General features: G+C 44.2%; 1 protein-coding gene across 1 annotated transcript in view; it reads right to left on the bottom strand.

Annotated features, from left to right (window-relative positions):
- Positions 1-12,590, bottom strand: part of NAF1 (nuclear assembly factor 1 ribonucleoprotein) — a 58,169-nt gene that overhangs the window by 14,858 nt on the left and 30,721 nt on the right. Inside the window, 1 exon segment of the mRNA XM_074993108.1 lies at positions 8,080-8,162. Within this exon segment, the coding sequence (XP_074849209.1) occupies positions 8,080-8,162 (83 nt within the window).

Genomic DNA, 12,590 nt, shown 5'->3' with positions numbered 1-12,590 from the left:
AAGTGGCAAAGAGCCAACAAGAGTCAGGAGGGAAAACTCATACCTGAAACTGAAGCACAGCGGCATCTCTCCTTTATTAGAAAATGGAGAGAAATGAGGGGGATTTTTCCACAGATGGATGGATGAAATGAGCTCTTCCAGAATAGATTCCCTGGACTGTTTCTGATTCCCCTCAGAATTTGAGAGTAGGGAAAAGTGCATAAGGTTTTTGTTTCCATTGTTTTGGGGCTTGGCAGTTGTATCTGAGCTAGTTACTTTTTTCTTTTGTCCCCCCTGTAACCAAGAATCTAATCCAGATAAAAATCCCTGAGTTAGTATGCTGTGCGTATGGAACTGCAATCCACTTGGACAGGTGTTGTGCCAAAACAGATGTTCATGAACAAGGCCCTGACTACGCCACAAAAAGAGTCTGTTCGACTGTCTGGTTGCTCTACTTCTCTTAAGGCAGAATGCAACTGCCTGCCTTGCATCCAGGGCAAGGAATATAGCCCCCTTGGAGGAGGCGAAAGGTTCTGGGAAATAACTAGATTAGTAGATGGGTTCATATATGTTAAAACTGGTTATAAAACTTTTGGGAGAAACTTTGGACGGGGCTTGAGTACGACTGTCTCTCTGGTGAAAGGAGCATCTGCCACAAGGGTTGCAATTTTTGCTACCCTTCTTGCTGATGTGACTGCCACTATAAAAGCCACCTTCACAGACTGGTACTGTTGTGGCATAGTGGCCAGTGGTTCAAAGGGTGGCCTGGTAAGCGTATCTAGGAAAGCATTACTTTACTCTGCTACCTGTGCTTTACTTGTTTACAAACTGTGCTTGGGTGTTTCCCAGAGAGTCCCTTCTTAATCAGGCAGTCATCATGATATGAGAAGATGCACATGCTTTCTGCTTGTGCAGATGAGCTGGCACTACTGCCAGCACCTTAGAGAATATCCTGGGTGCAGCAGAAAGAGTGAAGTGAAGTACCATGTACTGGAAGTGTTACCCACCCACCTTAAAACGGAGTCATTTCCTGAACAGGGGAACATGGAAATAAGCATCCTGAAGGTTACGAGTTGCCAGACAGTTGTGAACCCTCTACCTTGCCATATGGCAGGATAGGTGCACATGCTAACAGGGTCAAGCGTGGGGCTTTGTTAAATCTGCTATTTAGCCAACAGCAGGGCATGGTGTTTGTGCCAGTTTTCGGTTTTTGAGCCTGTCACGAATGAGTAGGGAAGCGGTTAATCTCTTCCTGAGGTAACTTGAGTCCAGGTGAGCCAATGGGAGCAGAGTTACTCTTTTTGAACTGAGAACAATTTAGTTTTCAGAGCTTTTTGTCTGCTGGGACGGCAGAGAGAGAGAGGGAGAAAATATCTCCCAGGCAATTGGAATGAAAATCTTAAATATCCTGACTGTCTCAAAATCAGCCATAGAGGTGTACGTAAAAGGGAAGTGTATAGCTAGACACGATCAGGTTATGGTTATTTTGAATATGGTTGGGCTGGCTGTTTGCTTGTTACCTTGTTCTGTTTGCTGCTCTGTTCTCTTTTGTTGTTTTGATTGATGCTTTTCCCCCCTGTAACTTTTAAGCTGAATCCCAGGGAAATAGATTTCTCCAAGTGCAACCCCAGGATTTTTTCTCCTTGTTTTGTGAATAAGTTTTTTTTTTTTTAAGCAAGCTATTTGATAGCTGAGGTGTCCTGAACCTGTCTGTATGTGCCTTCGGCTACATAGCTATCAAGTTACAGCTTGTTGTTCCTCAACCTCTCTGTAGAGAGGAGACCAAAGCTGGAGTTTCCCCCCCAGGGGGCATTCCCCACTATGCCTGCCTGAGTTAAAGAGATCTCCAAGGACTAGGATGGTAGCAGCCTACCATTCAGGGTCCAGGGGATCCGTGACCATGGGAAGTTTTCAAGTAAAGCCCGTGTATATGTAAGGTGTTCGAGTTTCTGCGGGCTGCCGCTTTCTGTGCTCAAAAGTGCCAGTGGGGAAGGAGCCTGGACAGAGGTAAGTTAATCTTAGGTTTGCCCAGATGTTTGGGTATTGACACCAGGTCCTGTGACCTCTGGGACGCACTAGGTGATGGCAGCCCTTGAAGGGTCTTTTCCGAGGCCCTCACGGGGAATAGAACAGGCTTGGAGTTGGGGACTGTCCTCCGTTGGGTGAAGGATTCCCTGTTAGCATCTACATTTACATCTATATTGTTCAGAGGCAGAAGACAAATCAGTGAAATGCTGGAAGTGAAATAGCTCCTTCACTGTGTAAGTATAATTCTTATTTTGTTTCCATTTACACAGGGACCTGAATGCCAAGCATCTGAAGGGCAGCTGTGGAGATTTCCCCCCACACCACCCCACTCAAGGGAGTGCAATGAAGCATCTGTGGACTCCGCGGGAATTGTTACTCTCCAAAGTAAAGTCTTTCACATTTGTGAGACTTACCTAAAGGAAGCTAGAAACCTGGAGCCATGAGGCTCTCCTCATAACCATTGCCACTGCTCAGGAACATGCAGCAGTGTCAGCGGACTCAAGGGAGGCCTGTAAGGCTGTCCCCACTATGAATGAGCCCTCATTAGTATTGGCTGTAAACTGCTTTTATGATCTGGAATGTATTAAATAAAGGTAGACATTTCTTCAAATGCATAGGGTGTATAATTTCACCAGTAATGCTGTATAATTTGATATAAGTAGCTGGAGGAAAGCAGAGGAAAAGGCCTTTCTACCCATGCTATCAAGTCGCTTCCACTCCTTATCAGGTGGAGCAGATTTAGTTAAAATTGGTTCATCCCTCTGGTTGGCAGCAGTAACCATGAGGGAATTAAAAGGGGGTGTGTAAAGAGGAACTCTGCACCATGCGAGATGACGTTTTCTGTCTGCCTTATTGTGCACTGGTAAAATGGTGACTGGTGTTTGAGACACGTGTTTAGCTGGATCCACAAGGGCAACGCCAGTTTTACTGGCAGCATAGCATGGAGTATGCTGGTGAGTTTATGTTGGATATGGGGCTACAACCCTCGTGAAATCTCTAGCATGTCAACCCCCTGTTCAAAGAGATACTGAAATAATTTGAAGCCATCACCTGTAGAAGGAAGCAGTGGCCTCAGCATATCCTCAGTGGAGGAAAACTGCAAATGAGTGTGTGATGAATCATGGGAGTCATGATCACTGAGGGACTGGTCAGACTCAGTTTGATCTTCAGACACATCCAAAGATATGCCTGAAGTGTGCATCGAAAAGGGCTGAGCAGCACGTTGACATTGTTGCTGCTGTTAGTGTGTTCCGAGAGGTCCCCAAGGATCCTAGTAGGGCCAGGCAAAAGGCATGGACATTACAGGTGGTTGCCCCTGGCCAGGGAGACACCGAAGCCTCTAGACACATAAAGGGTAACAAGACGACATTCTATAAATATATCAGAAGCAAGAGGAAGACCAAAGATAGGGTAGATCCACTACTCAGTGAGGAGGGAAAAACAGTAACAGGAAACTTGGAAATGGCAGATGTGCTTAACGACTTGTTTGTTTCGGTCTTCACCAAGAAGCCTGATGCAGAAATGCCTAACATGGTGAATGCTAGAGGGAAGGGGGTTAGATCAGAGAATAAAAGAACAAAGTTAAAAATGACTTCGAAAAAATCAGATGGCTGCACCAGGGCCTGATGAAATGCATCCTAGAATACTCAAGGATCTGATATAGTAGGTATCAGAACCTTCAGCTATCATCTCTGAAAAGTCCTGGAAGTCAGGAGAGATTCCAGAAGGGCAAATATAGTACCCATATGTAAAAAGGGAGAAAAAAAAACAACAGACCAGCCAGTTATCTGATAGTTTTCTTTGACAGGATAACAAGTCTTGTGGATAAGGGAGAAGTAGAAGATGTGGTATACCTAGACTTTCATAAGGCGTGTGATATGATCTTGTGTGATCTTTACAAACAAAGAAAGAAGGCAAATACAACTTAGATGGGGCTGTTATAATGTGGGTGCATAGCTAGCTGGATAACCATTCTCAGAGAGTAGTTATTAATGGTTTGCACTCATGCTGGAAGTGTATAACAAGAAGGGTTCCACAGGAGTGTTTTGGGACCAGTTCCAGTCAATATTCTCATCAACTACTTAGATAATGGCAAGAGATTATGCTTAAGTTTGCACAGAATACCAAATTGGAAGTGGTTGCAACTGCTTTGGTGGATAGCGTCAAAATTCAAAATGATCTGGACAAACTGGAGAAATGGTTTGAGGTAAACAGGATGAAGTTTAATAAGGACAAATGCAAAGTACTCTATTTTAGGAAGGAATAATCAGCTTCATATATACAAAATGGGAAGTGACTGTCTAGGAAGGAGTACCGCAGAAAGGGATTTAGGGGTTATAGCAGACCACAAGCTAAATGAGTCAACAGCATGATGCAGTCGCAAAGAAAGCAAACACGATTCTGGTATGCATTAACAGGAGTGTTAAGAGCAAGATATGGGAAGTCATTCTTCCACTCTCAGTGCTCGTAAGGCCTCAATTGGAGTAGCTGTGTCCAGTTCTAGGCATCACATTTCATGAAAGATGTGGAGAAACTGGAGAAGGTCCAGAGAAGAGCAACAAGAATGATTAAAGGTCTAGAGAACATGAGCTATGAGGGAAGACTAAAAAGAACTGGGTTGTTTAGTTTAAAAAAAAAAAAAAAAAAGACAGAGGGGACATGATAGCTATTTTCAAGTACCTAAAGAGCGTTAAGGAGGAGGGAGAAAAATCATTCTCCTCGGCCACTGAGGATAAGACAAGGAACAATGTGCTTAAACTGCAGTCAGGGAGGTTTAGGTTGGACATTAGGAAAATCTTAACTATCAGGATGGTTAAACACTGAAATAGACTACCTAGGAAGGTTGTGAAATATCCATCACTAGAGATATTGAGAGCAGGTTAGACAGACATCTACCAGAGATAGCCTAGACATTGCTTGGTCCTGCCATGAGGGCAGGGGACTGGACACAACGACCTCTCAAGGTCCCTTCCAGTTCTAGTGTTGTATGATTCTGTAAATGATCATACCTGACACGTCCCTTTGCTAGGGGAGGGATGCCCAGGTGAGACAACACTTGGCAAACATCGCTTCCTCCTGACTGTGTAGGTAGGATGCAGGGGCGGTCATGTTGGACAGATACAGCCTGACCAGTGATGGAGAAGCATCAGTACCAAAACCAAAGTGGTTACCCTTAACTGTTCCCAGAAGGTAAAAGGGGTAAGAGCAAGGCACAGATAGTACTGCAGCAGTGGACACTTACCTTGTCAGGCAGCAGGATAAGTGTATGATCTGACAAGACCAAGCATGGGGCTCTGTTCACCCTGCTGTTTTTGCCAGTGGCAGAGCGCAGTTTGTGCCATCAGAGCCACAGCTTTAGATTTTTGAGCCACATTTGGCTTAGGCTTGCCCACTTGTTTGGTCATACCACCTCCCCAAAGTCACAAGATCTGGTAAGAGACAGCAGTCCCGGCAAGCTCTTGTCTGGAGCCCCACCAGGAAATGGAGCCAACTTGGTATCATAGAATCATCCTCTCTTGGGGGAGGGGGATTCCCTGTTAGCATCTGCATTCACTCTTCGGTGGTTTAGAGGATATAAAGGTCACAGCTGGAGTAGCAGCAGCTGCCTTAGCCAACATTGCTGTGTGGATGATGTAGACAGCGCACAAAGAAACCAAGAAGCAATGAAGCGCTGAACTGAAATAATTGCTGTACTGTGTAAACGATGAAACAAAAACACGGTTCACTCAAGAACACCCCATATGCTCAGTGACCCCCATCTCCACACACCCCTAGTCCCCCTCAGGCAAATAAAAGGCTCTAGCCTAGTAAAGACAGGCAGACAAGAACACTAAAGTGCTGAGTGCACACTCCTCAGAGCAGCAGCAGCTCAGGACTGCCAGGCTGTGCCTACACTGGGGCCTGCTGTCGACAGAACTCAGGGAGCATCTACCCTCAAAGCCTTCTGTCAACAGAATCTCAACAGAACTCTGCTTTTGCCTCAGAGTTATCCCTCATAAATCTGAGGCATAACTCCGTTGACAGAAGCGTAGTGTAGACACTTCTGTCGACAGAAAGGGCTTCTGGTTCACCGGGGAGCCCTGTTTGCAGAGCTTCTGAATAGTCATTCTGTTGACAGAGGGCAGGAAGCAGATTGCGCCGTTGATCTGCTTTCTGTGTGGCTGCACTCTGGTCGACAGTTTCTGTCAACAGACATTACTGTTGACAGTGCTGTAGGGTAGACGTAGCCCCAGGGCACAGCCACAGCTCAGAGTGGCTGGGCCCTGCATTCCGATTGCCAGTGCCAGGACGCTCAGACACCTGAGTGGAGCACTCGCAGAGACCACTCAAAGGAGAACTTACTTTACAGATTCTTGGGCTTTTCATTTCTGGCTTCTGATAGCAATACAGCATACAATGTTATTATTCAACGGGAAGGTAGCAATTTTTAAAGAAAAGTACTTAGAGAATCATTTCCTTCCCTGCATAAAACAGATACAATTTTCTTTTCAAGTGGCCAGAAAACAGGGGTGAACAACCCCGGGCACGCACGTCAAGAGTGGCACATGAGCGAATTGTCACTGCCATCTGAGGTGGAAGCTCAGCCCTGTGCTCTTCCCCCAAGAAGCTGGAAGCTTGCTCAAAGCCATGCCACCTGGAGATTAACAAAAGACCAGCTAATGCTACCAGCCACCACCTAAAACAGCAAAGCAGTGAATCTTGCTTTATCTATCAAATGAAGCTGTTGTAAGCGGAATATTACTGACTTTAAAAAGTATCACAAGAACTGGGACTACATAGAGGTCAAAAGGTCAAATTTTAGCAACCCACCGCCGAATGGTTAGGGAAAGTATAATTTAATCTGAAATAGCCACTTATTTTTTTCTCCAATTAGATGGCTTCAAAGTTTTCACTGAGCGCTGAAGCAACACTGAAGGCTGAATGAAGTCTCGACAAGCAGGCTGGCCTCATACTGAAATTCAGTGGAGAAAAGACCAGGTCACATGTGTCCAGAAACACACATATAGTAAAGAAGTGAAATTACAAGGAGCCATGTAGGGGTTAAGCTTGACAGAAGTCCTCTCACTTACCGAACAGAAGAATTCTGAAGGACTAGTTTCCCTAGGAGTGAGTTTCTGGAAAGGTCTGGAGAAGAGTAAGAAGATACCAGTGGCTTATGCTGTCCAAAGCTAGCTAAAGTAGGGGACTGCATAGCACACATACTGAATGAGAAGGCACTACTGCATATGTTTGGGTGTTCTTTTCAGCATCACTGTTTATCCATTGGAAAACACCAATTCATCAGAAGTTAAATTAATCTGTTTCAAAGAAATTTTTGTTGTATTACTCAGTTCCAGGATGGATTTTCTGGTTTCAACCAGGAAAAAAAAAAATCTCAAACCAGGGATGCCAATAGCTTGGGAGTTAAGACACTCACCTGTCATTTGAGACACCCACATTCAAGTTCAACTTTGCATAAGGAATTCAATAGTCACTAAGCCAGAGCAACAGGCTGACCATAGCAATTATGGCATTCATATGAGATTGAAGGGGGCAAAGTGATTTCTCACTTATAATCATTCCCCACCCACTTCTAGCACAAATTTCTTTTCACCATTCCACGGAACACCTGTAGATCTGCACGGGATCACTGAAGCCCCTCCATCATCAGCATACAATTTTATAGCACCTTTCTTCCCTCATTGCTATCCAGTTCCCACATAAACAAGAGGGAGAAATGGTAAGAGTGAAAATGACTACACAGAAATGCTACCAAAGGGACAACACAAAAAACCTGATGTTTCATTTATTATGACAGATATAACTTTTAAAAAGGTAAGAGTCACACATGATCTGATGCATGCACCCCCCTTCTTCCCAGAAACTCAGTTTTATAAAAACACTTTTTTCTCCTCTCACGTATTAGAAATAATGATTTTAGTTTATGTATACAGTCAAATGAAAGATGCGTATGTTTAGCATTTAAAAACATGCAAAAATAGTGACACTAAATTAAAGGGCTAGCAAAGTAAGTTAAACATTATTTTACGTAACCAATGGCAATAAAATTAACAGATTTTATATTTCACACACCTTTCCTGCTGCATGCCGATCTTCTTTAAAAAGGATGCTGTCCTCATTTACTGGAGGTAGGCCTTTCAGGGACTCAATTACCACTAAGATAGAAGATTTTTAAAATATTAACCTTTAAAATATATTTACCAAATTACTTTAATAAGCAGCAGAGTTTGAAAATAAAGGGAATGTTTCATAATTAAACAGCTTTAAATAATAAAATTTGTGGATGAGACGTCAATGCACATTTGTCATGATATGCATACATTTTTCAAATGATGTATGTTTATACACAAATACATCGGAAAGCACTTTTTAGTATTAGCAAACTGGTAAGTTTATAAAAGCATCTATCCAAGACAAGTGCAGCAAACAAGAATCCCAAAACTATATAATAAAACCTTTGCAATACAGCAAAAAAGTGACGCAATAGTGATTGTAGGAAGGAAGAAGGGAGAAGTTATAGATACAGCACCAATATTTATCGTGGAACTTCATGGAGAAGGGATGTGTGAGAGAAGAAACTAATTCAGGGGGAATTAGAAGGGGGAAGATGGAATAGTTTCACATACTAGGCACCACCGTAGCTAAGCAAAACCTGCCTTCTGGCTCAAAACAGATGTGGATCCCCTGAAAGTTCTTGCCTTTCAAGTGATGACAATGGGGTCATATGAAGAAGCAGCCAGTCCTGTTGCCACGAAGTATAATTTGACCCTGTCAGGCGTGTGAAGAAAGTAGTTTGCTGCTTTAGATTTACTTTTGGATGCAATCAAAGACTGAAGTTATGCCCAGGACAACAGTCTTTAAAACATGCTAAATTTTGTTAGTTTGCTGGGCTGAGGGAGTTCTGTCGGGTGATTTTAGGTAGGTTGGTTGGTTTTAAAAACAGTTTGATTTAGTTCCAGTAGTAAATCCTAGATCAGAATGAGCAAATATTGCAGATGCAATGCACAACCACAGAGTGCAGTCTGAGCTGCACTCAGACCTCCACATCTTTCCCTCAGCCCGAATGGTCTGACAGAATTTAAGAAATAAGACATACCAGTCCCAAGAACACTGCAAAACTTGTTAGGTTCTCTATAAAGTTGGTTTGTTCTTGCTTCAGAGATACTGGACTTTGAAGCTTAGCTGCAGTGAAAATACCTGAGCACACCTGTATAGCTAATGCTTCACAGAATTGCTGCCACTATATGGATTACAAAAATACTTATAATGCTCACAGAACACATTTGCTGCCAGGTGATGCACCTAGTTAACAGAGTCTCTAAAAGAATCTTTGATAATTGAGCACATAATCTTAACTATAGGTGTCATCACCTGCTGCCACTATGGTTAATGATACATTGTAAATTATAAAATTTGAACATAGCTATTAAATACCATGTCAGCCTTCATGAGACTTGAGGGTCACCTCTTACAAATACTGCTAGGCAAAATTCTCCAGCTTCAATCCCTTGGGAAAACGTACACCAAACTGGAGTACACAGCTGCATTTACTTAAAGTAGCAGCAGCGAACAGGAGCAGCTAACAGGGAGTTTGCCTGGGAAAGCATCCTAGAGGAGCTCAGGTGAGTGTGGCATTTGGGGGCTGCGTTGCGAGCTGGTGGGTTGAATTTCTGTCTGTGCATTTGTTTCATTTTGCAGTGAGGGGCAGTTTGCACAGCTGCCTGTGTGCCTGAGCATCTGTTTTGCAGAGAGGGGCAGCTGGAAAAGTGTGAATTGGGAGAGCTTCCTTCCAGGTGCGCCTTCAAGGGCTGATTAGATTAGAGGCAAAGGCTTTGAGCCGGGCCTAACCAGCTACCAGCTCTATAAAAGAAGGCAGCCCCAGCGAACCCTGTGAGCAGCAAAGAGGAGCAGCTAACAGGGAGTTTGCCTTCGGGAGGAGCCCCATACCTGTTTTTACCTTTCTTATATGGTGCTTCTCTTGTGCACTAGAAACAAGACGGCACTAGAAACAAATAAGGGATCTCTGTAAAGGGAAAAAATGGAGTGATATGGCTGCTGAGAGATCTGTTGTTGTGATCTGCATGTCATGTGCCATGTTTGTCTTCCTCCCGAATGATACAAAGGATTTTCTATGTACCAAGTGCAAGCTGGTAGCCATTTTAGAAGAGAAGGTTAAAGGACTTGAGGCACAAATATCAACCCTCAGGTCCATCAGAGAGGATGAAGACTTTCTGGATAGAAGGCAACAGATAATACAGCAGGCTACCCAAAACGAGGAGGAGAACTGGAAGCATGTTACCTCCAGGAGGAGAAAACCAGTTCAAGTCTCTCCAATTCCAGTGGGGTTAAGTAACCACTTTCAGCCTCTCTCCACAGGTGATACAGCGGAGATAACTGGGGCTGATAAAATCCCTGGAGGTATCTAAAAGAGTCCCCGAGGTTTAGAAGGCACGGGATGCGCAGTCCTAGGGATGGGAGTTCTATGACCACCACCCCAAGAGAAAAAGACGAGTGGTGGTGGTCGGGGACTCCCTCTTAAGAGGGACGGAGTCATCAGTCTGCCGCCTGGACCTAGATCCCCAGCAAGTTTGCTGCTTGCCTGGAGCTAGAATTTAAGAATTTTTGGCAGCGACTCTGTGATATCCCAAACCTGTAGACTATTACCCCTTCTGACTTCATGTAGGAACCAGTGATACAGCCAAGAACAACTTTGACGAGATCACAGCAGATTACGTAACCCTAGGAAGGAAGATCAAGGAAAACGGAGCACAAGTGGTCTTCTCGTCTCTCCTCCGTGTGGAAGGAAGGAGTCCAAGTAGGGATCATCGAATCAGAGGTAAATGCGTGGTTGCGTACGTGATGTAGCAGGGAAGGATTTGGTTTCTTTGACCATGGGATTCTGTTTTGTGAACATGGATTGCTGAGAAGAGATGGGATCCACCTCACTAAAAAAAGGTAAGAGCATCTTTGCGGACAGGCTTGCAAACCTAGTGAGGAGGGCTTGAAACTAGGTTTGTCCGGGGAACGTGATGCAAGCCCTGGAGGTAAGTGGGGAAGGAGGAGGGAACAATCAAGTGGGTTTCCTACGTGAAGAGGAGAAAGTGGGCTAATCGGCCCTTTCTCTAAGATGCTTGTACACTAATGCCAGAAGCCTAGGGAACAAACAGGAAGAATTAGAGGCCCTGGCACAGTCACACGAGTATGAGGTGGTTGGAATAACGGAGACTTGGTGGAACGATTAACATAACTGGAGCACGGTCACAGAAGGTTATAAATTGTTTAGGAAGGACAGACAGGGGAGAGAAGGAGAAGGAGTTGCACTCTATGCGAGGGAGCAGTATGATTGCTCAGAGCTCCAGTACGAAGAAGGAGAAAATCCAGTTGAGTGTCTTTGGGTTAAGCTTAGAGGTGGAAGTAACAGAGGTGATGTTGTAGTTGGTGTCTGTTATAGACCACCAGATCAGGGAGATGAGATAGATGAGGCTAAGTGAAGCTTCCAAATCACAGGCCCTTGTTCTCATGGGAGACTTTAATCATCCGGACATTTGTTGGGGACCAATACATCAGCACACAGACAATCCAGGAAGTTTTTGGAGAATGTTGGGGATAGCTTCTTGGTACAAGTGCTGAAGGAACCGACCAGGGGTTGCGAGCAACTTGACCTGTTGCTCACAAACAGGGAAGAACTAGAAGAAGAAATAGAAGTGGGCGGGAACCTGGGCTGCAGTGACCATGAGATCGTAGATTTCAGGGTCCGGACAAAAGAAAGAAAGGTGAGCAATAACATACAGCCCCTTGATTTCAGAAGAGCAGACGGACTCCCTGAGAGAATGGATGAGCAGGATCCCTTGGGAAATGAAGATGAAGGGGAAAACAGTTGAAGAGAACTGGCAGTATTTTAAAGAAGTCTTACTGAAGGCACAGGAACAAAACAAGGCCACTGCATAGTAAGAAATGCAAAGATGGCAGGCAACCAGCTTGGCTTAACAGGGAAATCCTTAGTCAGCTTAAATTCAAAAAGGATGCGTACAAGAAATGGAAACGTGGACAGTTGACTAAGGAGGAGTATAAACATACAGCTGGAGAATGCCAAGCAGTAATCGGGAAAGCAAAAGCATAATTGGAACTACAGCTGGCAAAGGATGTGAAGAGTAACAAGAACGGTTTCTACAGGCATGTTAACAATAAATAGGTTACCAGAGAAGGTGTGGGGCCATTACTGGATGAGGGAGGTAACCTAGTGACAGATGATGTAGGAAAAGCCGAAGTACTCAATGCTTTTTTTGCCTCAGTCTTCACGTACAAAGTCAACTTCCACATGACGGTCCTAGACAATGCAGTATGGGAAGGTGGAGGGAAGCCATCTGTGGGGAAGGAACAAGTTCTGAGCTATCTAGAAAAACTAGATGCACACAAGTCTATGGGTCTGGATAATACACCTGAGGGTACTGAGGGAATTGGCAGAGGTCATTGCTGAACCTTTGGCTATTATCCTTGAAGACTCTTGGAGATCAGGGGAGATACCGGATGACTGGAAGAAGGCAAACGTAGTGCCCATTTTTAAAAAAGGAAAGAAGGACAAT

This window comes from Carettochelys insculpta, chromosome 4, assembly GCF_033958435.1.
Source record: "Carettochelys insculpta isolate YL-2023 chromosome 4, ASM3395843v1, whole genome shotgun sequence".
NCBI lineage: Eukaryota > Metazoa > Chordata > Testudines > Carettochelyidae > Carettochelys > Carettochelys insculpta.
Note: the sequence above shows the minus strand (reverse complement) of the source record. Positions and strands in the feature narration are given on the sequence as shown.